Source organism: Monodon monoceros, unplaced genomic scaffold, assembly GCF_005190385.1.
Source record: "Monodon monoceros isolate NGI ecotype Baffin Bay Population unplaced genomic scaffold, NGI_Narwhal_1 Super_Scaffold_21, whole genome shotgun sequence".
Classification (NCBI taxonomy): Eukaryota; Metazoa; Chordata; class Mammalia; order Artiodactyla; family Monodontidae; genus Monodon; species Monodon monoceros.
This window is the reverse complement of record NW_021703778.1, coordinates 79,099,701-79,127,427: the sequence shown is the minus strand read 5'-3', so window position 1 is coordinate 79,127,427 and position 27,727 is coordinate 79,099,701. Positions and strand designations below refer to the sequence as shown.

Here is a 27,727-nt window from a genome sequence, read left to right as displayed (position 1 = left end):
ATTTAAAATTTTACAAGGTCAGGTTTTTTTAATTCAGAAGACATTCTAAATGTTTTTGTCTTATGATAAATAGTTCCATTCATATTCAGTCTTAGGATAAGATACTGGTGCATTTTCATCTTCAGAGAAGGTGGAACACTGAAAAGAACTGAAACCAGTTGCATATATGTGGACATGTTGTTTCTCAGTTTCTTAATATGTAAACTAGATTGTTAGTATAAGATTCTTATAGTCTGATTAAGGGACCTGCTTTAGTTAATGTATCACATTGAGGGTCTTCTAGTATTTTCAAAAATGCATGGAGCTACTACACATCTATTAGAATGCCCAAAATCTGGAACACTGAAAACACCAAATGCTGGTGAGGATGTGGAGCGACAGGAAACTTTTCTAATTGCTGATGGGAACGCAAAATGGCACAGCCACTTTAGAAGACTGTCTGACAGATTCTTTCAAAATTAAACATACTCTTACCATACAATCCAGCAGTTGAGCTCCTTGGTATTTGCCCAAATGAATTGAAAAGTTATGTCCACACAAAAACCTGCACGTAGATGTTTATAGCAGCTTTGTTCATAATTGCCAAAACTTGGAAGTAGTAGGAAAATGGATAAATAAACTATAGTACATCCAGGCAGTGGAATATTAGTCCCTGCTTAAAAAAAAAAAAAAAATAATGAGCTGTCAAGGACAGGACATAGACATGGAGGAACCTTAAATCCATATTACTAGGTGAAAGAAGCCAATCTGAAAAGGCTGCAGACTGTGTTTTCAACTATATGACATTCTGAAAAAGGCAAAACTATGGAGACAGTAAAAAGATCCGTGGTTGCCCTGGGTTTCGGGGTGGGGGGTGGGATGAATACGCGGAGCATGGAGGACTTTTAGGGCAATGAAAATACTTTGTATGTTACTATAATGGGCGGATACTTGTCATTATCCAAATCCATAGACTGTACAGCACGAAAAGGTAAAGGTACCTTAAGGTAAATTATGGACTTCAGGTGTAATGATGTGTCCAAATAGGTTGATCAGTTGTAAGAAATGTACCTCCGAAGGATGCTGATAATGAGGGAGACTATGCACTGTGAGGGGCAGCTATATGGGGAATCTCTGTACCTTCCTCTCAATTTTGCTGTGAACCTAAAACTGCCCACCCCAAATAAAATCGTAAAAAAGAAAAAAATTAATAAATTTTTTTTTTAATTGATGGAATTTGAAATAGACCCTTACTAGTTCTAGGCTATTGGAGTGGCCATGGTGATCTGAACATAGGTTAGGTGTTTATTTATTTTTTTCAGATGACAAATAGTAAATGAATCAGACCTGCCCCAAATTTATATTCCTACTGAAACTTCATGATCATTGATTTAATTGAACTTAACTTTTTTGACTTCTTAAAATGTTGAGGGGTGATCCATTTTTACGATATCATTGTAAACGTCTGTTTCAGGTTCAGATACCTTAAATCTTTAGTTATTTAAATCAGTAGATCCTGGTAAACAGCAAATTTTATGTTTCAGGGTGCAGTGTCTGGGTCTGTACAAGCTTCAGATAGACTTATGAAAGAGCTCAGGGACATATACAGATCACAGAGTTATAAAACAGGTAAGGACCTCTGGATCTCTGCTGTTGTCCTTATGCCCTTTTAAATTTTCAGATAGTAACTTCATTTCTTATAGTATAACTGGACAGAAACAGAAATGTTTATTAACTTTATTTTAGGAATGTGAAACACAAATTTAATCAAGTTACCAAAAGACGGGGGTAAAATAGGATGATTTCACTTGTTTGGATTTTTAAAAATGTTTTTATGGACACATAATTTTTTATCTTCTTGCTGATGGGGATTAACTCATGATTTTTATCTTCTGGGAAAGGTACAAGTAATATATGCTTTGGAAAATAAATGAGTATATGTTTTATTGTATGAACAGAGAACTGTTGTCAAGTTGATTTTTATGTTCTTTTTTCCTTTTTTTGAAAACAACAATCAACTCTTATTGTAGTTAATGGTATTAGTTTTAAAAATTTATAGTTTGACTTAAGAGTTCTTTCTTACCCAATAAGGCTTAAATATTATGGAATCTCTCTAATTGAAATAAAATTCCCTCAAATTATTGCAGAGAGTCTAACAGTACTGAATAAGAGAAAGAGCCAAACTTTAGTTTGTTTGAAAAGGTAGCATTATGATCCATTAAGAATTTTTCAGAGTGATCAAGTCTAAATCATTAGAGCTTACTTAAAAACAAACAAGCAAAAAAACCCCCCTACTTTATAGAGTCCAAGATAAGTCAGATTTGTTTCTGAGGTTGTTAGAAGTTTTGGTGTCCTAACAGTTCCTCTTATAAGAAATCTAAAAGTTTGTGTGTAGAAACATAATAAAGTTAAATATTTGAATACTGGTTTACCTTAAAATGTTCAGTCATCACTTGTTTGTTACTGCATTATTTGTAGTAGCAAAAAATTAAATTAATAACCAGCTATATGGTGGAATTAAGTTACGGCTTATCCATAAAATAAATTACTACAGTTATTAAAAAGATTGACAATAAATTTTTATATTCTAATGGAAAGATGTCCCAAAAAGTTGAAGAAAGATTATAAAACTGTATGTAGAGGGATTCCATTTTAATAGAACTGTTTGCATATATGCATAGGAGAAAAGTCTTAAGTACATATGATTTTGCATAAGCTTTTTTTTCCTCTTACAATTAATGGTAAACAGTTTTTCAACCCCCAAAATCCTCTTCATTGATGGCTTTAGTTGTCCATCTGTTAACGGTATAAGATACTCAGCTCCAGCACCAAAATATTTATAATACAGCTTAGTTGTTCCATGTTTTAATGGTAAAATTTGTAGCTTTTGTTGGCTATTTAGTGTATATATTTACACCAGAGCAATAGTTATAAGATCAAATGAAGAGTAACTAACATGCCCTATACCTTTACAGGGATTTATTCAGTGGAACTCATAAATGACAGTTTATATGACTGGCATGTTAAACTGCAGAAGTAAGTGCTTTTTTATGCTAACCCACTCTTTTTAATGGTAGACTATCACAGTGGAGATTTTTTCCCCCTTAATTTGATACCTATTTACTGTGGCTTTTACTTACTGTTTCTGTAGAAATAGTTCCTAGGTTGTTAAAATGAGCTGTTTCTTGGGCTTAATAAGTAAAGTGAGAAAGAAGGAGGAGAAAAAGAAGAGCCAGCTGTGGGAAAAAGTGTTTCATGGAGTTAATGAGACAATTAGGAACTATACAAACAAAAGTGTATAAATAACTTGATGAGATTGACTGTGACAACCAGTTTATATTTGAAATAAGAAATTTGAGTAGGGCCTGAATATATAGAACAGTTGTAGACAAATTTAGATTTTTTTAGTGATTTCACTTTTTCTGGTCTTGTCCATGGTAAATTTCTCTCCTTGAACCCCTTGTCTAATAATACAGTTTGAGAGAAGCAGACTTTCTTGAGAAGATTATGTACATATGACCCTTTCCTTTAGAATAACTGCTAACTTTGCATGCCCTTAGGAGAGTAGGTGTAGAATACTGTGATCTCTTTTTGGACATTTAATCCCAAGGTGTTGGAGGCTATAGTTAATTTGTTTTTCCAGGAACCATAGAGCAGCTTTAGACCTTCTCTGTTTGGAATTTACCCTAGGGGCTCTGTTTTAGCTCTTGGAATGGTTCATTTTTGAGTTTAGTGAGAAAAAAAATCTGACTTTTTGTTTGAACTGTTTTTTGTTTTGTAATTCTTAGGGTTGATCCTGATAGTCCTTTGCACAGTGATCTTCAGATCTTAAAAGAAAAAGAAGGCATAGAATATATTTTGCTTAACTTCTCTTTTAAGGTAAGAAAATTGTAAGGGGACTCCATATGCTTCTAATGGCAACGTATATTTGTACAATTGCTTTGGAAAACCATTTGGCATAACTTGGTAAAGTAGAAGATACTCATATCCTGTGGTCCAGGAATTCTCCTCCTAGACATATAACCTGCAAGAAATGAGTACTTAGATGCACCAGGAGACAAACACAAGAATGTTCAAAGCAGGCTTGTTTATAATAGCCTCAAATAAAAATAACCCAAGTGTCTGTTCCAATCGAATGGAGCACTGTGGTATTCATAAAACGGAATAGAGCTATGTGCAACAAGATAGATGAATCTTAAACACAGTGTTGAGCAAAAGAAACCATATTCCCAAAACATGTTTTGTACAATTTCATTAGTACAGCTCAAAAACAGGTAAAACGGAATTATATTATTTAAGCATGCCTTCTCATCGGAGGCAGTATTCCCCCGAATGGGGTGAAAATTGGTCCTTGGAGTGAAAAAGTCTTAAATATTACAATAGTCTGTAGCCCTTCAAAGGGCCACAATACATAAATAGATACACAGTATGTCTGTGGTATTAAAAGTTTTGTCAGGGAGCAGGACGGGGAGGAGTTAGGAAAAAATTATTCTAAAAAGGCTTCTTAGTGGAACAAAAATGAGAAATATTTATGGATTCATACTTGGGCAATAAAACTATCAAGAGAAGCGAAGATGTGATTACCATACAGTTTAGGATAGCAAGTACATCTAGCTAAGCGGGGAGGGAGTTGTGAGCTGAAAGGGACACCTGGGGGCTTCTTGTTTATTGCCTGTAGTCTGTTTCTTGACCAGGATGGTAGTTGCATGGATACTATTTCATGCTAGTTTGTAATGGTGTACCTTTATATTTTATGCACTTTTCTAAATTTATGTGTTATATTTGTTTTTAAAAGATGCTTAAAAAATAAAGGTTAAAGCAATGGAATCTAGGTAAAATGTAGTGGTTTTAAATCTTTGTTTAAAAAAACTAGGAAGTGTTTCTAAGGGGTTATATTTTAATTATTTGGAGCTTCTTTTTGACCTGTTCTTTGAAATTGAGAAAAAATTGTGTAACAGTTGTCTTGCAGATAAACTCCCCCCCCCCCCCATTTCAGTTAGGTGGACTTCAATGCACTAGGTGCTATAGAAGGCTTGAGGACATGGGGCATCTAAATAATCCCTGTTCTTCAAGAGCCTGTAGTCTTTCTGGGGAGAAATCTGTGAGGAAAACTATAGGGCTTTGGAGATCATGGTGAAGAGTCTGGGAGCTTACCTTAATGCAGTAAAAAGCCAACAGAGGTTTTTAGGCAGGGGCATGATCGATCTGTTAGGCTTTTTATTTTATTTTTAAAAAAGAATTAGTATGCCTTCAGCATCAGAGTAGATAGGATAGAGTAGATTTCTGGGAGACTAGTTGGGGACTTTGATTTTAATCTGGGCAAAGAGCAATGAAGGTTGGTAGTGGTAGGAATAGGTGAGAATAGATGGATATGAGATGTTTTGAAGGGAGAAAACAAAAGACATGAAAGGATACTTTTATACTTGCAAAAAGGGTAATTTTCTGAAAGCTGCTTACTTAGCTTTTGTGTGTGTATATTCTTGTTTGGGCTTATATCCTCATTTATGATTGAACTTTCTTCAAATAGCCCAAATGTCAAATGTCATTGTTTTCCCACAGCTTTGTTATTGTAGAAATTATTGTGGCTGTCAACTGGGTTGTCTTCCTAGAGAGTGAATCTGGTATATATTTACTGACATTGCTAGTGACTGTATTGTTACTGATGCATATGGTGAAAAAAAACCCTAGGAATGTATCTTCTTAAAAAATACGTGCAAAATATTTTTAACCTGAAATCTAAGCAATCATATTCCCATAGGCCCAACACCAAGCTTAAGAAATAGAACCGTATCAATATCTTTGAAGACTGATGTGGGCCCCTCCCCTCTTACTTCGTCTTTCAGAGATATCTTTTAAGGGAATCTGAAATCTTGACCAGGAAACTGAAGGTCTTGTGACTGCAGATAGCGTTTTCATTATATTTTCCTGCTCTAGGTAGAACTTCAGGGAGGGGATGATCTGGGAGGTAAATGGCTGAAATTCTGTTGGATTTGTTTCTGAACCATGGTTCCTGATACCAGAAAGAAGGGCCTTTGCTAGGGTTGAAGTATTTCTTGAGAGGCCTGGGAAAAATGTGATTGCCTTGAGCTAACTGACCTTACTAAGAGGATCTTAAACTCAATTGCCAAGTTACTAGTATCGGGATTCATAGACTTTGGAGGATTAGCAAGTATGACTCAAAAAGAAGGAGTCACAGAAGGAGCATGAACAGTATTTAGGGCCTTGGATGGCCATGGTGACAACTTGAGGGTCATGAAGAGTAAGAAAATGAAACTTGAGATGTAACATGACACAAGGATGGGGAAGGGGAAGGGGTAGGAGGGAATGGGACCTGTTAGATTTGTCAGCAACTTGGTAAGGAAGTGGTGGTCTGGCTTTTCAGGCCACATCTGATCTACTGAGTTGAATTTTGAGGTAGTACTTGAATTTTGAAGGGTTTATTTATTTATTTATTTATTTAGACAAATCTGGGTTTATTTAGAGAATAGTAGCAAGGATTAGAAAGATTCCATACCATGTCCTAAGATAGCAGGTGAAATTATAGATTTGGAGAGGAGAATATGGGGGTTCCTGATATCTTGTCTTCAACTATTTGAAGGGCTGTATGTGTATAAATATTAGTTTGATTAGTTTTTGATGAACACAAGGCATGACAATAGAATTAGTAAGTCAAACTGTAAAGAGACAATTTTCAATTCAATATAGAGAGGTGATGTATAACTATTTACAGCCATCTGATGATGGCTCTAGTCTTTTAAAAATAGAATGTGCCTCATGGCTGAGAATAGCTTGGAAGCCCAAGATGTTGATTTGGAAATCGGATAACTTTATGACATCCTTGTAAAACCTGAGGTTCTTAGCTTCTGAGTTAGTATACCACAATAGCTCGCATATCTTTTTTTTTTTTTTTTTGGCCACACTGCACGGCTTGTGGGATCTTAGTTCCTTGCAGGATCTTAGTTCCCTAACCAGGGACTGAACCCGGACCCTTGGCAGTGAAAGCGTAGAGTCCTAACCACTGGACCACCAGGGAATTCCCTCTTGCATATCTATTTAAACAGAAACCTTCCTCCACCCCACCCACCAATGCCTGTAAACAACCCCCCCCACAACCCCATGCCTTTTTATTTCTGTAAAATCTTGATTACTGAGTTCCAAGGTACAGAGTTTATGGAATAGAATCCTTGTGTTTTGATGTAGAATAGTTAATCTGAAGGATTACTTAAAATGAAGGGAGTTCTCACTGTCACATAATCAATTAAAAGAGGTTTTGGGGCTTCCCTGGTGGCACAGCGGTTAAGAATCCGCCTGCCAATGCAGGGGACACGGGTTCGAACCCTGGTCTGGGAAGATCCCACATGCCGTGGAGCAACAAAGCCTGTGCGCCATAACTACCGAGCCTGTGCTCTAGAGCCCGTGAGCCACAACGACTGAAGCCCGTGTGCCTAGAGCCCGTGCTACGCAACAAGAGAAGCCAATGCAATGAGAAGCCCGTGCACTGCAACCAAGAGTAGCCCCCCGCTCGCTGCAACTAGGGAAAGCCCGCATGCAGCAATGAAGACCCAATGTAGCCAAAAATAAATAAAATAAATAAATATATATATATAAAAACAAGGTGTGGTAGTCACTCATTTGGGATCACATATTTAAAGATCTGAAATATAGGAAATTAAATGATGTTGTACTTTACCAAGCTTTGCATCTATGCCTTTCTTTATCTGTTAAGTTGTAGATAAAAGGTAAGCTACTTATTTGGAAGTAGATTGTAATAACTGTCATTAAGCTGGTTTCTTGTGTGGGTAGATTTCTTCTTTTTCTGCCTTGCAGTAGATAGCTAAGATTATCTGTTTTAGCCGTCAGAAGTGTGCTTTTTTATCTCCCTCTCCTATTAGGATTGAATTTACATAGTTTACATGTTCCTCAGAATCTTACTTGAGGATGGGTAGTAAGGTACTGGAATTATGCTGGTTATTTTTCCAGTTAAAACTGTAGTTTTGTGTTCCTTAGAAATAACTGGATGAAACAAATGTTTGTTTAGCTCTTTTACTTGCAAATTGATTTTTTAAGAGATGTTAGTTTCTTAATTCTCATTTATTTGAACACAGAAATCAGAAGTAATTTCTCTTAGACTTTCTGACATATCTTCATGGAAGCAGTATGCTGTTTACTCTGCTCCTCTGTTGTAGGAAAGTGAGGGGTAGCCTTCTTGGCCTCCTGGCCACTAGAGACTGACCTCTAACACTCTTGGCCACTTCAGCTACCATCTTTACTTCAGTTCATTGAGAGAAAAAGTTTTATTCTTTTGGAAACCTCAGTTTCCAGGACTGAAAATTTGAAACAGAGAATTGTGCAGCCAGAGAGTTAGCTGAGGTTCTAGTATCTCATCTTGCCATTATATATTTTTATCAGGTCTGATGATCGTTGTCAGATTAATTGGAGCAATTATCTATTTGCATTTAATGTTGGTATTGCTATTCGGGTTTAAATCTGTCTCATTTACTTGTCCTTGCTCCATGCTTTTTTCCCCCACATTCTTTTGGATGTTGTTTTGGTTTTTTTTATTATTACTCCAGTTTCCCACCTCTGTTAGCTTGGTGCTTATCATCCTTTACTCTGATTTACTACCTTACAATTATAATACATATCCTTAGCTTGTCAAAGTATAATATAAATTTGTTAATTTGTGTTTTTCCTTTTCCTCGTCAAGGCAAAGACCTGAGAACATGTACACCCTGCCAAATACGTGCTGTTGTTGTCATGCATTTAGTTCTATATTTATCTAAAACCTTATACATTATTGTTACATAATTCATCAGTATTCATTTGGATCTTTGTACATATTAGCTCTTTTCATGGTCTTTATTCTCTAGGTTTCCATCTAGGATCTTCTTTCTCTTGCGTGAAGAATATCCTTTTTTGTTTCCTTCAGTGTGGATCTGCTTATAGGAAAACATCTTTATTTGGACTTCACTTTTGGAAAGTATTTTTTTTATATATATAATTTTCAGTGCCCTAAATTTTCTTCTTTTAAGAGGTGAATTTTATTTATTTATTTATTTATGTGTTTATTTTTGGCTGTGTTGGGTCTTCGTTTCTGTGCAAGGGCTTTCTCTAGTTGCGGCAAGTGGGGGCCACTCTTCATCGCAGTGCACGAGCCTCTCACTCTCGCGGCGTCTCTTGTTGCGGAGCACAAGCTCCAGATGCGCAGGCTCAGTAGTTGTGGCTCACGGGCCCAGTTGCTCTGCGGCATGTGGGATCTTCCCAGAACAGGGCTCGAACCCCTGTCCCCTGCATTGTCAGGCAGACTCCCAACTACTGTGCTACCAGGGAAGCCCCTGGAAAGTATTTTTATTGTGTATAGATTTTTAGGTTGGAGATTCCTTTCTTTCAGCACCTCAAAGATATCATTCCCTTATTATAGCTTCCATTGTTTCTCTTGAAGTATTTATAGAGCGTAAATCTCATGAAGTCTTTAATCAGTTCTGGAAATTTTTCAGACATTATCAGGCATTATCTCTTCAAATATTGCATCTGTCCCATTCTAGGACTCTACATATATGATTAGCCTTTTCAATATACATTTCCCTATGTCTTGTTTATTATCTGCATTTTCCACATTTTTCTCTCTCTTGGCTTCATTTGGGATGTTTTCTGACCTATTTTTCTAGCATACTGAATTTCTCTTCCAAGTCTCCATGGTGGTAAACTCATCCATTAAGTTATTAATTTCAGTAACTGTATTTCTAAGCTTCAGAATTCCTATATAGTTCATTTTTATAATTTTAATTTTCTGCCAGGGTTTTCAGTCTTGCCTTTTCTTACACATACTCAGCACAGTTATTTTAAAATCTGTGTCTGATAACTCTCTTATTTTGACCCCTTGTAGTTTTGTCTGTAGCTTCTTGTTTTCTGATCATGTTGTCTTTAAGTCTTTTTTTTGTTTTAAACATCTTTATTGAAGTATAGTTGCTTTACAATGGTGTGTTAGTTTCTGCTGTATAACAAAGTGAATCACTTATATGTATACATATATCCCCATATCCCCTCCCTCTTGTGTCTCCCTCCCACCCTCCCTATCCCACCCCTCTAGATGGTCACAAAGCACCAAGCTGATCTCCCTGTGCTATGCAGCTGCTTCCCACTAGCTATCTATTTTACATTTGGTAGTGTATATATGTCAGTGCTACTCTCTCACTTCGTGCCAGCTTACCCTTCCCCCTCCCCGTGTCCTCAAGTCCATTCTCTACGTCTGCGTCTTTATTCCTGTCCTGCCCCTAGGTTCTTCAGAACCTTTTTTTTTTTTTTTTTTTTAGATTCCGTATATATGTGTTAGCATATGGTATTTGTTTTTCTCTTTCTGACTTACTTCACTCTGTATGACAGACTCTAGGTCCATCCACTTCACTACAAATAACTCAATTTCGTTTCTCTTTATGGCTGAGTAATATTCCATTGCACGTATGTGCCGCATCTTCTTTATCCATTCATCTGTCGATGGACACTTAGGTTGCTTCCATGTCCTGGCTATTGTAAATAGTGCTACAGTGAACATTGTGGTACATGACTCTTTTTGTTTTTTTAATAAATTTATTTATTTATTTATGGTTGTGTTGGGTCTTCATTGCTGTGTGCGGGCTTTCTCTGGTTGCTGCAAGCGGGGGCTACTCGTCATTGCGGTATGCGGGCTTCTCATTGTGGTGGCTTCTCTTGTGGAGCACGGACTCTAGGCACGCGGGCTCAGTAGTCGTGGCTCACGGGCTCTAGAGCGCAGGCTCAGTAGTTGGGCCACACAGGCTTAGTTGCTCCATGGCATGTGGGATCTTCCCAGACCAGGGCTTGAACCCATGTCCACTGCATTGGCAGGCAGCTTCTTAACCATTACGCTATCAGAGAAGCCCAACATGACTCTTTTTGAATTACGGTTTTCTCAGGGTATATGCCCAGTAATGGGATTGCTGGGTGGTATGGTAGTTCTAGTTTGTTTTTTAAGGAAACTCCATACTGTTCTCCATAGTGGCTGTATCAATTTACATACCCACCAACAGTGGAACAGGGTTCCCTTTTCTCCACATCCTCTCCAGCATTTATTGTTTGTAGATTTTTTGATGATAGCCATTCTGACTACCTCATTGTAGTTCTGATTTATATTTCGCTAATGATTAGTGATGTTGAGCATCCTTTCATGTGTTTGTTGGCAATCTGTACATCTTCTTTGGAGAAATGTCTATTTAGGTCTTCTGCCCATTTTTGGATTGCGTTGTTTGTTTTTTTGTTACTGAGCTGCATGAGCTGCTTGTATATTTTGGAGATTAATCCTTTCTTTGTTGCTTCGTTTACAAATATCTTCTCCCATTCTGAGGGTTGTCTTTTTGTCTTGTTTATGGTTTCCTTTGCTGTGTGAAAGCTTTGAAGTTTCCTTAGGTCCCATTTGTTTATTTTTGTTTTTATTTCCATTTCTCTAGGAGGTGGGTCAAAAAGGATCTTACTGTGATTTCTGTCATAGAGTGTTCTGCCTATGTTTTCCTCTAAGAGTTTTATAGTGTCTGGCCTTACATTTAGGTCTTTAATCCATTTTGAGTTTATTTTTGTTTATGGTGTTAGGGAGTGTTCTAATTTCATTCTTTTACATGTAGCTGTCCAGTTTTCCCAGCACCACTTATTGAAGAGGCTGTCTTTTCTTTACTGTATATTCTTGCCTCCTTTATCAAAGATAAGGTGACCATATGTGCGTGGGTTTGTCTCTGGGCTTTCTATCCTGTTCCATTGATCTGTCTTTCTGTTTTTGTGCCAGTACCATACTGTCTTGATTACTGTAGCTTTGTACTATAGTCTGAAGTCAGGGAGCCTGATTCCTCCTGCTCTGTTTTTCATTCTCAAGATTGCTTTGGCTATTCGGGGTCTTTTGTGTTCCCATACAAATTTTGAAATTTTTTGTTCTAGTTCTGTGAAAAATACCAGTGGTAGTTTGATAGGGATTGCATTGAATCTGTAGATTGCTTTGGGTAGTATAGTCATTTTCATAATGTTGATTCTTCCAATCCGAGAACATGGTATATCTCTCCATCTGTTTATATTGTCTTTAATTTCTTTCATCAGTGTCTTCATTCCTTGCATACAGGTCTTTTGTCTCCTTATGTAGTTTTATCCCTAGGTATTTTATTTTTTTTGTTGCAGTGGTAAATGCGAGTGTTTCCTTAATTTCTCTTTCAGATTTTTCATTGTCATTGTATAGAAATGCAAGAGATCTCTGTGCATTAATTTTGTACCCTGCTACTTTAACAAATTCATTGATTAGCTCTAGTAGTTTTCTGATAGCATCTTTAGGATTCTCTATGTATAGTAGCATGTCATCTGCACAGTATCATGTCATCTGCAAATAGTGACAGTTTTACTTCTTTTCCGATTTGGATTCCTTTCATTTCTTTTTCTCTCTGATTGCTGTAGCTAAAACTTCCAAAAGTATGTTGAATAATAGTGGTGAGAGTGGGCAACCTTGTCTTGCTCTTAATCTTAGAGGAAATGGTTTCAGTTTTTCACCACTGAGAACGATGTTGGCTGTGGGTTTGTCATATATGGCCTTTATTATGTTGAGGCAGGTTCCCTCTGAGCCTGCTTTCTGGAGAGCTCTTATACATGGGTGTTGAATTTTGTCGAAAGCTTTTTCTACATCTATTGAGATGATCATATGGTTTTTATTCTTCAATTTGTTAATATGGTGTATCACATTGATTGATTTGGGTATATTGAAGAATCCTTGCATTCCTGGGATAAACCACACTTTATCCTGGCGTATGATCCTTCTAATGTGCTGTTGGAGTCTGTTTGCTAGTATTTTAAAGAAGATGTTGGGGATAGGAGTTTATTAATTAATTTATTTTTGTTGTGTTGGGTCTTCGTTTCTGTGCGAGGGCTTTCTCTAGTTGTGGCAAGTGGGGACCTCTCTTCGTCACTGTGCGTGGGCCTCTCACTGTCGCGGCCTCTCTTGTTGCGGAGCACAGGCTCCAGACACACAGGCTCAGTAGTTGTGCCTCTCGAGCCTAGTTGCTCAGCGGCATGTGGGATCTTTCCAGACCAGGGCTCGAACCCGTGTCCCCTGCATTAGCAGGCAGATTCTCAACCACTGAGTCACCAGGGAAGCCCTGTTTGCTAGTATTTTGTTGAGGGTTTTTATCTGTGTTCATCAGGATATTGGCCTGTAGCTTTCTTTTTTGGGACATCTTTGTCTGGTTCTGGTATCAGGGTGATGGTGGCCTCATAGAATGAGTTTGGAAGTGTTCCTCCCTCTGCTGTATTTTTTATTTATTTTTATTTTTTGCGGTACGTGGGCCTCTCACTGTTGTGGCCTCTCCCGTTGCCGAGCACCTCCGGACGCGCAGGCTCAGTGGCCATGGCTCACGGGCCCAGCTGCTCCACGGCATGTGGGATCTTCCCGGACTGGGGCACGAACCCGTGTCCCCTGCATCGGCAGGCGGACTCTCAACCACTGTGCCACCAGGGAAGCCCCCTCTGCTGTATTTTTGAAGAGCTTGAGAAGGCTAGGTGTTAGCTCTTCTCTAAATGTTTGATAGACTTCACCTGTGAAGCCATCGGGTCCTGGGCTATTGTTTGTTGGAAGATTTTTAATCACAGTTTCAATTTCAGTGCTCATGATTGGTCTATTTATATTTTCTATTTCTTCCTGGTTCAGTCTCGGAAAGATTTGGTTTTCTAAGAATTTGTCCGTTTCTTCCACGTTGTCCGTTTTATTGGCATATAGTTGCTTGTAGTAATCTCTCATGATCCTTTGTATTTCTGCAGTGTAAGTTGTTACTTCTCGTTTTCATTTCTAATTCTGCTGATTTGAGTCTTCTCCCTTTCTTTCTTGATAAGTCTGGCTAATGGTTTATCAATTTTGTTTATCTTCTCAAAGAACCAGCTTTTAGTTTCATTGATCTTTGCTCTTGTTTCCTTTATTTCTTTTTCCTTTATTTCTGATCTACATGATTTCTTTCTGCTAACTTTGTGTTTTTTTGGTTCTTCTTTCTCTAATTGCTTTTTTTTTTTTTTTTTTTTTGGTAAAAGGCGAAAGATTTATTCTATCTGAAGAGAAACCAGAGTATTCTAATTGCTTTAGTGTAAGGTTAGGTTGTTTATTTGAGATGTTTCTTGAGGTAGGATTGTATTGCTATAAACTTCCCTCTTAGAACTGCTTTTGCTGCATCCCATAGATTTTCAGTCATCGTGTTTTCATTGTCATTTGTCTCTAGGTATTTTTTGGTTTCCTCTTTGATTTCTTCAGTGATCTCTTGGTTGTTTAGTAACGTATTATTTAGCCTCCATGTGTTTGTGTTTTTTACAGTTGTTTTTCCTGTAATTAATACCTCATTTCATAGTGTTGTGGTTGCAAAAGATACTTGATATGATTTCAGTTTTCTGAAATTTACCAAGGCTTGATTTGTGACCCAAGGTATAATCTCTTGTGGAGAATGTTCCATGAGCACTTGAGAAGAAAGTGTAGTCTGTTGTTTTTGGATGGAATGTCCTATAAATATCAATTAAGTCCAGCTTGTTTAATGTGTCATTTTAAGCTTGTGTTTCCTTATTTATTTTCATTTTGGATGATCTGTTCACTGGTGAAAGTGGGGTGTTAAAGTTCCCTACTATTACTGTGTTACTCTCAATTTTCCCTTTCATGGCTGTTAGTATTTGCCTTATGTGTTGAGGTGCTCCTGTTTTGGGTGCATAAATATTTACAATTGTTACATCTTCTTCTTGGATTGATCCCTTGATCATTATGTAGTGTCCTTCTTTGTCTCTTCTAATAGTCTTTATCTTAAAGTCTCTTTTGTCTGATATGAGAATTGCTGCTCCAGCTTTCTTTTGATTTCTATTTGCATGGAATATCTTTGTCCATCCCCTCACCTTCAATCTGTTCGTGTCCCTAGGTCTGAAGTGGGTCTCTTGTAGATAGCATATATATGGGTCTTATTTTTGTATCCATTCAGCCAGTCTATGTCTTTTGGTTGGAGCATTTAATCCATTGACATTTAAGGTAATTATTGATATGTATGTTCCTATTACCATTTTCTTAATTGTTTTGGGTTTGTTTATGTAGGGCTTTTCCTTCTCTTGTGTTTCCTGCCTAGAGAAGTCCCTTTAGCATTTGTTGTAAAGCTGGTTTGGTGGTGCTGAATTCTATTAGCTTTTGGTTGTCTGTAAAGGTTTTAGTTTCTCCACTGAATCTGAATGAGATCCTTGCTGGGTAGAGATTCTTGCTGGGTAGAGTAATCTTGTTTGTAGATTTTTCCCTTTCATCACTTTAAATATGTCCTGCCACTCCTTTCTGGCTTGCAGAGTTTCTGCTGAAAGATCAGCGGTTAACCTTATGGGGATTCCCTTGTATGTTATTTGTTGCTTTTCCTTTGCTGCTTTTAATATTTTTTCTTTGTATTTAATTTTTGTTAGTTTGAGTAATATGTGTCTTTGTGTGTTTCTCCTTGGATATATCCTGTATGGGACTCTGCGCTTCCTGGACTTGATTGACTATTTCCTTTCCCATGTTGGGGAAGTTTTCAACTATAATCTCTTCACATATTTTCTCAGTCCCTTTCTTTTTCTCTTCTTCTTCTGGGACCCCTATAATTCGAATGTTAGTATGTTAAATGTTGTCCCAGAGGTCTCTGAGACTGTCCTCAATTCTTTTCATTCTTTTTTTTTTTCATTCTTTTTTTTTCATTTCCACTCTTTTATCTTCCATGTCACTTATCCATTTTTCTGCCTCAGTTATTCTGCTATTGATTCCTTCTGGAGAATTTTTAAATTCATTTATAGTGTTGTCCATCATTGTTTGCTGTTTAGTTCTTCTAGGTCCTTGTTAAACATTTCTTGTATTTTCTCCATTCTCTTTCCAAGATTTTGGATCATGTTCACTATCATTATTCTGAATTCTTTTTCAGGTAGACTACCTATTTCCTCATTTGTTTGGACTGGTGGTTTTTACCTTGTTCCTCCATGTGCTGTATATTTCTCTGTCCTCTCACTTTGTTTAACTTACTGTGTTTGGGGTCTCCTTTTCACAGGCTGCAGCTTCTTAGTTCCCATTGTTTTTGGTGTCTGCCCACAGTCGGTGAGGTTGGTTCAGTGGGTTGTGTAGGCTTCCTGGTGGAGGGGACTAGTGCCTGTGTTCTGGTGGGTGGGGCTGGATCTTGTCTCTCTGGTGGGCAGTGCCGTGTGTTGGTGGGTTTTGGGGTGTATGTGAACTTAGTATGATTTTAGGCAGCCTCTCTGCTAATGGGTGAGGTTGTGTTCCTGCCTTGTTTGGCATGGGGCATCCAGCACTGGAGCTTTGCTGGCCATTGCGTGGAGCTGGGTCTTAATGTTGAGGAGGAGATCTCTGGGAGAGCTCTCGCCAGTTGATATTATGGGGGTTCGGGAGGTCTCTGGTGGTCCAATGTCCTGAACTCGGCTCTCCCACCTCAGAGGCTCAGGGCTGACACCTGGCCGGAGACCAAGACCCTGTCAGCCACATGGCTCAGAAGAAAAGGGGGGAAAAAAGAAAGAAAATTAAAATTAAAAAAAAATATATTAACATAAAAAAAATAATTAAAAAAGAAGAGAGCAATCAAACCAATAAACAAATCCACCTGATAACAAGAGCTAAAAACTAAACTAAGGTAAACATGAGAAACAAATCAGTTGCAGACAGCAAACCCCAAGTCTACAGTTGCTCCCAAAGTCCACCGCCTGAGTTTTGGGATGATTTGTTGTCTATTCAGGTATTCCACAGATGCAGGGTACATCAAGTTGATTGTGGAGATTTAATCCTCTGCTCCTGAGGCTGCACGGAGAAATTTCCTGTTGTCTTTGTTTGCACAACTCCTGCTGTTCATCTTTTGTTTTGGCCCCCCTTGTGCGTGTAGGTTGCCTTCAGGCATCTTTTTGGAAGTCTGAGGTCTTCTGCCAGGGTTCAGTACGTGTTCTGTAGAAGTTGTTCCACTTGTAGAAGTATTTTTGATGTATTTGTGGGGAGGAAGGTGATCTGCATGTCTTAGTCCTCCACCATGTTGAAGGTCCCCTCTTCTCAACTGTGCCCTGAAGAGCAAGCATATCTTCTACACCTGCTTATCAGAGGCCTTGCCATTCCATTGTAGGCATTGAAAAAATGGCTTTCCCTGGAGACTTTACAGAAGCTAGACAGACCCCTGGTTCGGGTGTACCACAGACACGCGGGCACCCAGGTCACCGAGGCCACAAGCACCGCCCAGGGTACTGACAAGCTGCAGGGCCACATTTAGCACAGGGAAGGAACCTGGAGGAGCTGCTCTTTGCATGTAAGCAACTCACGTGGAGCCTCAAGTGCAAGAAGACCAGGCCTCACATGGCCGTCTTTAAGTCTTTTATGACTGGTTATTTTTGATGATAGATATTATATATGAAAAACTAGAGAGGTAATTTGAAGCCTTAGATGCTGTTGCTCTACAGAGAAGATGTACCTTTGCCCCTGTCAGGTGCTTGGGCAGTAGCAATCCAGGATCACTGAATCCAGAAAGGCATTGAGATGATGTAAAGATTGGCTTCATTCCATCAGGGCAGTTTGTGGTTTGTCCTTCAGGGTCCCAACCTAAAGTGTTGGAGCCTAATAAAGGTCTCCCTTGGTGGACCCTGAGATCCAATTTTTATCTTCTTAGCCCTAGCTTCTTAACCTCTTATCTTCCTCTCCTGTAATTGAAAGAAAACCCAAAGGGAAAGAAAAGGCCCCACTCTCTGGGGTTCCCTTTTTCTTCCTGATCTTAGCTCTGTAATTGTACATTTTTGTCTACCTTTTCTAATTCTTAGCCAGAGGATCGATCCAAATTACCTAGTCTATCATTATTGGGATGGTTCCTTTATATAGTTCTGTTGGACATGGAACACCTTTGTGTATTTCTTTTTTATTTGAATTTTATTTTTTTTATACAGCAGGTTCTTATTAGTCATCTATTTTATACGCATCAGTGTATACATGTCAATCCCAATCTCCCAATTCATCCCACACCCCCCGCAACCCAACCCCACCACTTTCTCCCCTTGATGTCCATACGTTTGTTCTCTACATCCGTGTCTCAACTTCTGCCATGCAAACTGGTTCATCTGTACCATTTTTCTAGGTTCCACAGATATGCATTAATATGCGATACTTGGTTTTCTCTTTCTGACTGACTTCCCTCTGTATGACAGTCTCTAGATTCATCCACGTCCCTGCAAATGACGCAGTTTTGTTCGTTTTTATGGCTGAGTAATATTCCATTGTATATGTGTACCACATCTTCTTTATCCATTCGTCTGTCAATGGGCATTTAGGTTGCTTCCATGACCTGGCTATTGTGAATAGTGCTGCAGTGAACATTGGGGTGCATGTGTCTTTTTGAATTATGGTTTTCTCAGGGTATATGCCCAGTCGAGGGATTGGTGGGTCATATGGTAATTCTATTTTAGGTTTTTAAGGAACCTCCATACTATTCTCCATAGTGGCTGTATCAATTTACATTCCCACCAACAGTGGAAGAGGTTTCCCTTTTCTCCACACCCTCTCCAGCATTTGTTGGTTGTAGATTTTCTGATGATGCCCATTCGAACTGCTGTGAGGTGATACCTCATTGTAGTTTTGATTTGCATTTCTCTAATAATTAGTGATGTTGAGCAGCTTTTCATGTGCTTCTTGGCCATCTGTATATTTTCTTTTGAGAAACATCTATTTATGTCTTCTGCCCATTTTTGCATTGGGTTGTTTGTTTTTCTAATATTGAGCTGCATGAGCTGTTTATATATTTCAGAGATTAATCCTTGGTCCGTTGATTTGTTTGCGAATATTTTTTCCCATTCTGAGGGGTGTCTTTTAGTCTTGTTTATGGTTCCCTTTGCTGTGCAAAGGCTTTTAAGTTTAATTAGGTCCCATTTGTTTATTTTTGTTTTTATTTCCATTACTCTAACAGGTGGATCAAAAAAGATCTTGCTGTGATTTATGTCAAAGAGTGTTCTTCCTGTGTTTTCCTGTAAGAGGTTTATAGTGTCTGGTCTTATATTTAGGCCTCTAATGCATTCTGAGTTTATTTTTGTATATGATGTTAGGGAGTGTTCTAATTTCATTCTTCTACATGTAGCTGTCCAGTTTTCCCAGCACCACGTATTGAAGAGACTGTCTTTTCTCCATTGTATATCCTTGCCTCCTTTGTCATAGATTAGTTGACCATAGGTGCGTGGGTTTATCTCTGGGCTTTCTATCCCGTTCCATTGATCTGTATTTCTGTTTTTGTGCCAGTACCATATTGTCTTGATTACTGTAGCTTTGTAGTATAGTCTGAAGTCAGGGAGTCTGATTCCTCCAGCTCCATTTTTTTCCTCAAGACTGCATTGGTTATTCGGGGTGTTTTGTGTCTCCATACAAATTTTAAGATTTTTTGTTCTAGTTCTGTAAAAAATGCCATTGGTAATTTGATAGGGATTGCATTGAATCTGTAGATTGCTTTGGGTAGTATAGTCATTTTCACAATATTGATTCTTCCAATCTAAGAACATGGTATATCTCTCCATCTGTTGGTATCATCTTTAATATTTTTCATCAGTGTCTTATAGTTTTCTGCATACAGGTCTTTTGTTTCCCTAGGTAGGTTTATTCCTAGGTATTTTATTCTTTTTCTTGCAATGGTAAATGGGAGTGTTTCCTTAATTTCTCTTTCAGATTTTTCATCATTAGTGTATAGGAATGCAAGAGATTTCTGTGCATTAATTTTGTATCCTGCAACTTTACCAAATTCATTGATTAGCTCTAGTAGTTTTCTGGTGGCATCTCTAGGATTCTCTATGTATAGCATCATGTCATCTGCACACAGTGACAGTTTTACTTCTTCTTATCCAATTTGTATTCCTTTTATTTCTTTTTCTTCTCTGTTTGCTGTGGCTAGGACTTCCAAAACTATGTTGAATAATAGTGGTGAGAGTGGACATCCTTATCTTGTTCCTGATCTTAGAGGAAATTCTTTCAGTTTTCCAGCATTGAGAATGATGTTTGCTGTGGGTTTGTCGTGTATGGCCTTTATTATGTTGAGGTAGGTTCCCTCTATGGCCACTTTCTGGAGAGTTTTTATCAGAAATGGTGTTGAATTTTGTCAAAAGCTTTTTCTGCATCTATTGAGATGATCATATGGTTTTTCTTCTTCAGTCTGTTAATATGGTTTATCACATTGATTGATTTGCGTATTTTGAAGAATCCTTGCATTCCTGGGATAAATCCCACCTGATTGTGGTATGTGTTCCTTTTAATGTGTTGTTGAATTCTGTTTGCTAGTATTTTCTTGAGGATTTTTGCATCTATATTCATCAGTGATATTGGTCTGTAATTTTCTCTTTTTGTAGTATCTTTGTCTGGTTTTGGTGTCAGGATGATGGTGGCCTCATAGAATGAGTTTGGGAGTATCCCTTCCTCTGCAATATTTTGGAAGAGTTTGAGAGGGATGGGTGTTAGCTCTTCTCTAAATGTTGGATAGACTTCACCTGTGAAGCCATCTGGTCCTGGACTTTTGTTTGTTGGAAGATTTTTAATCACAGTTTCAATTTCAGTGCTTGTGATTGGTCTGTTCATATTTGCTATTTCTTCCTGGTTCAGTCTTGGAAGGTTATACCTTTCTAAGAATTTGTTCATTTCTTCCAGGTTGTCCATTTAATTGGCATAGAGTTCCTTGTAGTAGTCTCTTAGGATGCTTTGTATTTCTGCGATGTCTTTTGTAACTTCTCCTTTTTCATTTCTAAGTTTATTGATATGAGTCCTCTTCCTCTATTTCTTGAGGTGTCTGGCTAAAAGTTTATTAATTTTGTTTATCTTTTCAGAACACCACCTTTTAGTTTTATTGATCTTTGCTGTTGTTTTCTTTGTTTCTGTTTCATTTATTTCTGCTCTGATTTTTATGATTTCTTCTGCTAACTTTGGACTTTGTTCTTCTTTCTCTGGTTCCTTTAGATGTAAGGTTAGCTTGTTTATTTGACATTTTCCTTGTTTCTTGAGGTAGGCTGGTATAGCTATAAACTTTGCTCTTAGAACTGCTTTTGCTGCATCCCATAGGTTTTGGATCGTTGTATTTTCATTGTCATTTGTCTCTAGGTAGTTTTTGATTTCGTCTTTGATTTCTTCAGTGATCTCTTGGTTATTTAGTAATGTATTGTGTAGTCTCCATGTGTTTGTGTTTTTTATGTTTTTTTCCCTGTAATTGATTTCTAATCTCACAGCATTGTGGTCAGAAAAGATGCTTGATATGATTTCAGTTTTCTTAAATTTACTGAGGCTTGATTTGTGACCCAAAATGTGATCTATCCTGGAGAATGTTCCGTGCGCCCTTGAGAAGAAAGTGTAATCTGCTGTTTTTGGATGGAATGTCCTATAAATATCAGTTCTGTCTGGTCTGTTGTGTCATATAAAGCTCGTGTTTCCTTTCTTATTTTCATTTTGGATGATCTGTCCATCGGTGTAAGTGAGGTGTTAAAGTCCCCCACTAATATTGTATTACTGTCGATTTCCTCTTTTAAAGCTGCTAGCAGTTGCCTTATGTATTGGAGGTGCTCCTATGTTGGGTGCATATATATTTATAATTGTTATATCTTTTTGGATTGATTCCTTGATCATTATGTAGTGTCCTTCCTTGTCTCTTGTAACGTTCTTTATTTTAAAGCCTATTTTATCTGATATGAGTATTGCTACTCCAGCTTTCTTGTGGTTTCCATTTGCATGGAATATCTTTTTCCATCCCCTCAGTTTCAGTCTGAATGTTTCCCTAGGTCTGAAGTGGGTCTCTTGTAGACAGCATATATATGGGTCTTGTTTCTGTATCCATTCAGCAAGCCTGTGTCTTTTGGTTGGAGCATTTAATCCATTCATGTTTAAGGAAATTATCGATATGTATGTTCCTATGACCATTTTCTTAATTGTTTTTGGTTTGTTTTTGTAGGTCCTTTTCTTCTCTTGTGTTTCATGTCTAGAGAAGTTCCTTTAGCATTTGCTGTAGAGCTGGTTTGGTGCTGCTGAATTCTCTTAGCTTTTTCTTGTCTGTAAAGGTTTTGATTTCTCCATCAAATCTGAATGAGATCCTTGCCAGGTAGAGTAATCTTGCTTGTAGTTTCTTCCCTTTTATCACTTTAAGTATATCATGCCACTGCCTTCTGGCTTGTAGAGTTTCTGCTGAGAAGTCAGCTGTTTATCTCATGGGAATTCCCTTGTTTGTTATTTGTTGTTTTTCCCTTGCTTCTTTCAATAATTTTTCTTTGTGTTTAATTTTTGCCAATTTGATTATTTATGTGTCTCGGCCTGTTTTTCCTTGGGTTTATCCTATATCGGACTCTCTGCACTTCCTGGACATGGGTGGCAATTTCCTTTCCCATGTTAGGGAAGTTTTTGATTATAATCTCTTCAGATATTTTCTCGGGTCCTTTCTCTCTCTCTTCTCCTTCTGGGACCCCTATAATGCGAATGTTGTTGCGTTTATTGTTGTCCCAGAGGTCTTTTAGCCTGTCTTCATTACTTTTTATCCTTTTTTTTTCTTCATTCTGTTGTGCAGCAGTGAATTCCACCATTCTGTCTTCCAGGTCACTTATCCGTTCTTCTGCCTCAGTTATTCTGCTATTGATTCCTTTTAGTGTATTTTTCATTTCACTTATTGTGTTGTTCATCTGTGTTTGTTTGTTCTTTAATTCTTCTAGATGTTTGTTAAACATTTCTCGCATCTTCTTGATATTTGCCTCCATTGTTTTTCCGAGGTCCTGGATCATCTTCACTGTCATTATTCTGAATTCTTTTTCTGGAAGGTTGCCTATCTCCAATTCATTTAGTTGTTTTTCTGGGCTTTTATAGTGTTCCTTCATCTGGTACATAGTCCTGTGCCTTTTCATCTTGTCTGTCTTTCTGTGAATGTGCTTTTTGTTCCACAGGTGTAAGATTGTAGTTCTTCTTGCTTCTGCTCTCTGCCCTCTGGTGGGTGAGGCTATCTCTGTGTGTTTCTTAAGTTTACAATATACTGTCCTGTTTGGGCCTGATCTTTTTATTTTTTTAACATCTTTATTGGAGTATAATTGCTTTATACTGTGAGGTGTTAGTTTCTGCTTTATAACAAAGTGAATCAGTTATACATATACATATGTTCCCATCTCTTCCCTCTTGCATCTCCCTCCCTCCCACCCTCCCTATCCCACCCCTCTAGGTGGTTACAAACCACCTAGCTGATCTACCTGTGCCATGCGGCTGCTTCCCACTAGCTATCCACCCTACATTTGGTAGTGTGTATGTGTCCATGCCACTCTCTCACTTTGTCACAGCTTACCCTTCCCCCTCTCCATATCCTCAAGTCCATGCTGTCATAGGTCTGTGTCTTTATTCCCGTCCTACCCCTAGGCTCTTCATTACATTTTTTTTCCTTAGATTCCATATATATGTGTTAGCATACGGTATTTGTTTTTCTCCTTCTGACTTATTTCACTCTGTATGACAGACTGCAGGTCCATCCACCTCACTACAAATAAGTCAATTTCATTTCTTTTTATGGCTGAGTAATATTCCATTGTATATATGTGCCACATCTTCTTTATCCATTCATCTGATGATGGACGCTTAGGTTGCTTCCATGTCCTGGCTATTGTAAATAGAGCTGCAATGAACATTTTGGTACATGACTCTTGTTGAATTATGGTTTTCTCAGGGTATATGCCCAGTAGTGGGATTGCTGGGTTGTATTGTAGTTCTGTTTTTAGGTTTTTGTGGTTTTTTTGCGTTACACGGGCCTCTCACCATTGTGGCCTCTCTTGTTGCGGAGCACAGGCTCCGGACGCGCAGGCCCAGCGGCCATGGCCCACGGGCCCAGCCGCTCCGCCGCATGTGGGACCCTCCCGTACCGGGGCACGAACCCGTGTCCCCTGCATCGGCAGGCGGACTGTCAGCCACCAGGGAAGCCCTATTTTCAGTTTTTTAAGGAACCTCCATACTGTTCTCCATAGTGGCTGTATCAAATTACATTGCCACCAACAGTGCAAGAGTGTTCCCTTTTCTCCACACCCTCACCAGCATTTATTGTTTCTAGATTTTTTGATGATGGCCATTCTGACCGGTGTGAGATGATATCTCATTGTAGTTTTGATTTGCATTTCTCTAATGATTAATGATGTTGAGCATCCTTTCATGTGTTTGTTGGCAATCTGTATATCTTCTTTGGAGAAATGTCTATTTAGGTCTTCTGCCCATTTTTGGATTGGGTTGTTCGTTTTTTTGTTATTGAGCTGCATGAGCTGCTTGTAAATTTTGGAGATTAATCCTTTGTCAGTTGCTTCATTTGCAAATATTTTCTCCCATTCTGAGGGTTGTCCTTTGGTCTTGTTTATGGTTTCCTTTGCTGTGCGAAAGCTTTTAAGTTTCATTAGGTCCCATTTGTTTATTTTTGTTTTTATTTCCATTTCTCTAGGAGGTGGGTCAAAAAGGATCTTGCTGTGATTTATGTCGTAGAGTGTTCTGCCTATGTTTTCCTCTAAGAGTCTGATAGTGTCTGGCCTTACATTTAGGTCTTTAATCCATTTTGAGTTTATTTTTGTGTATGGTGTTAGAGAGTGATCTAATCTCATACTTTTACATGTACCTGTCCATTTTTCCCAGCACCACTTATTGAAGAGGCTGTCTTTTCTCCATTGTATAATCTTGCCTCCTTTATCAAAGATAAGGTGACCATATGTGCGTGGGTTTATCTCTCTGCTTTCTATCCTGTTCCATATTTTTTCTATATTTCTGTTTTTGTTGGGCCTGATCTCAAATTCATTTATGTTAGCTTTCATTTTCATTTCATTTCATTTTGGAGGACTATTTTTATGTTTATGACCCTCATTCATCATTAGATAATAGACGTATACATTCTTTATAAACTTTTTTTTTTTCTTTTTAATGTTTATGTCTTTTTTTTGGCTGTTTTTAGTTTATTGCCTGAAGGAGTTACTAGTCCAAGTTAAAAGCAGACCCCAAATGGTTACATTATACAAGCTGTGAGGTTTTTAAACTTGTGACAGGGGACAGAAGGAAAATTCTACTCATTGCAAGGAAATCCTGTCTTAAGCTTCAGTGAGCCAGAAGCACTTAAAACCCATGAACCTTGAGCTGATCGTCCTTACCCAGTCTAGTCTCTACGAGGAACTGGCATATATTTTTGATGTTCTTGTCCTGATCACCCTGTAGCTGAATTGCTTCTCCATATTCTGAATGCTCAATTACAGTACCATTGCAAGCAAATTTCTTCTTAAACGCCTTCGCTAGTTTCTTTTTATCGTAATCGTCAGTGATCCCTTGGACAGTAGTAAGGGTCTTCCTGCCGTTTTCCTGTTGAATTCTTATATGGATATAATCCTCAGTGACAGTAGGAAGCAGATCATCACCCTTGTATCAGCAAAGGGGTAGACAGTGTGGAGCTTCTGGATAGTGGACATACGATGCAATCCCTTTTCCTCGGTGGAAACGGCCTGTGGAAGGCGGCGGCTGGAGAAGGCGGGTTGTGGGGACAGAGTGTTGGGAAGTGAGGGGGCTCAAGGGGGAGGCTGCTGAGTCCTTGGTGGCGGCTCAGTGACTGGGCTGTAGAGTATTTTTAAATCTTCTAAATAATACAGTATTAAGGATATTCTTAAAATTAAACTTGCTTATTTGTTTTTTAGGATAACTTTCCATTTGATCCTCCATTTGTTCGAGTGGTGTTACCTGTTCTCTCAGGAGGGTAAGTTTAAGTGATTGTTTTCTTTGATAGTCTACATCAGAATCATTTGGAGGGGTAGTTAAATGCTAGGATGCCTAGAGTGCTGGGCTTTACCTCAAGGTTTCTGATTCAGTAGGACTGGGGTAGGGCCTAAGAATTTGCATGTGTTAGATGGTCTCAGGTGAAGCTGATGTTCTAGGCTGGGAACCATAATTTGAGAATCATTGGCATAAACCATTATGTTTACAGGTAGAGTTTTTAATGACCTCTATTTGTATATACTTCACCTTGAAAAATCGAAAGTTTTTCAAATGTAAGATGTGATTGAGGGTTTAGAGAAAGTTAGGATTAGAGTGATTCCCACATGCCTATGATCCTAGGAATAATCACAGGAAATCTCATGGGCCTATGGAGCTGGTCATTGATCTTCTAAAGGTAGTTGTCTCAGTTTGGTAGGATCAAATGGTAATTGTCATCCATTTTTTAATTGAAGCTTATATTGCCTTTTGGTGATTAGAAGTCATGTGAAGGATGGGGAAAAGATCAGAATTTGTACCTAGGTTAGTTGTGAAATGTTCTGTAGATCCTCAAAGTAAGAACAGTTAAACTAATTTGAGAATTCTGATATGCTCAGCTAATCAATTCTACTTTGTGAGACATATTATGGTGATTAAAACCTAAAAATATCCAGTCCTCTGATCATCTCTATGGTTGATATAGTAATAGTTTCATTTAGATTAAAGCAATCTGGGTGGCTATAAATGATTGAGGAAAATATTTGGAAACTTTTTGTAAATTCAGGATAAATATATAAAAATATTTTTATCAGATCATTTTGAAATCTCATGTAAACTTGACATAGATTTTTCACATTCTGTTGTGAAAAATCCCAAGAATTTTAAGAATTTATGATCTTAGTAGTTTACCACCTTGTTGTAGAGAAAACACATGAAATTATGAATAATGCCATTTTCAGTTTAAAAATCTGTTATATATTGAACAGTTTCTCTTCATTGATTCCTTTTACCAAATGGGGTTATTTTCCCATTATTCAAGTGAATAACTGGAATAATAAGCTGGTGACTTATCCAGATAAATCTTCTAACTTCTAATAAAGTATTTTTCCATTATACGAAAAGCCAGCAATGTAAAAGATTAAAAGTATTGAGTACTCAGCTGATTGTCAAATGTTAAATATGGACTTAAGTTCTCTGAGGTTGAAGGAGAAGGAGGTTGCCGTACTCAGCTGATTGTCAAATGTTAAATATGGACTTAAGTTCTCTGAGGTTGAAGGAGAAGGAGATTGCTTCTGGCGATAGTGATCTGGGAAGACTTGGACAAGTAGGTGGGATCTCAGCTATGCCATGAAGTATTCGGTGGGGTTTGGTCAACTGATGGAGGTTGAAGGAAAATTGTGTAGGCGAAAAGTAAACACAGTCACTCATTTGGGAAAGAGCATGATGTATTCAAAGTGTACCAGATCAGTTTGAGCTATAACACAAGAGGGGTAGAATTCATATAGGAGAATTATAAGAAATTGTGTTGACAATATCTTATAATTATATAGGAGCATGGATTGGTGAGCAAACTATTTCCCATGGATATTGAATTTATCTTTCTGTAACTGGTTCAGGAACAGGGAAATAACAGTAAAGAGAATGTTTTAGATAAATATGGTGACAGTAGAAGAGACTACAGGACAAACTTATATTCACAAAACCTGGAAGAATGCGAGCCTTGTTAACTAGAGCTGAGGCCACTGTCTTAGGATGAAGTGATGAGAACCTAAATCGGTACAGTAGTAATGGGAATGGAAAGATGAATGAAAGGTGAGTGCTGATTTGAGGCAGAATCAAAATGATTTTGAGGCAAAATCAAAATAACAATCTACTATTAAGTAAAGAGGAAGAATTACTGGCTGACACGGGAAGAACTAAAGAAGAACTAAAAAGTGTGAAGCCTGATAGAACAGAGCTTGCAATCATAGAATAAGGCTAAAGCTTGAACACTGTGACTCTGGATAGATTATTAAG

At 38.0% G+C, this 27,727-nt stretch overlaps 1 protein-coding gene and 1 pseudogene across 1 annotated transcript in view; one reads left to right on the top strand and one right to left on the bottom strand.

Annotated features, from left to right (window-relative positions):
* Window positions 1-27,727, top strand: part of UBE2Q2 (ubiquitin conjugating enzyme E2 Q2) — a 72,106-nt gene that overhangs the window by 26,643 nt on the left and 17,736 nt on the right. The window contains exons 6-9 of the mRNA XM_029238410.1: window positions 1,524-1,608; window positions 2,955-3,015; window positions 3,768-3,858; window positions 25,657-25,715. Of these exons, the coding sequence (XP_029094243.1) occupies window positions 1,524-1,608; window positions 2,955-3,015; window positions 3,768-3,858; window positions 25,657-25,715 (296 nt within the window). The remainder of the gene's footprint in view (window positions 1-1,523; window positions 1,609-2,954; window positions 3,016-3,767; window positions 3,859-25,656; window positions 25,716-27,727) is intronic.
* LOC114904444 lies at window positions 24,926-25,434 on the bottom strand (annotated as a pseudogene).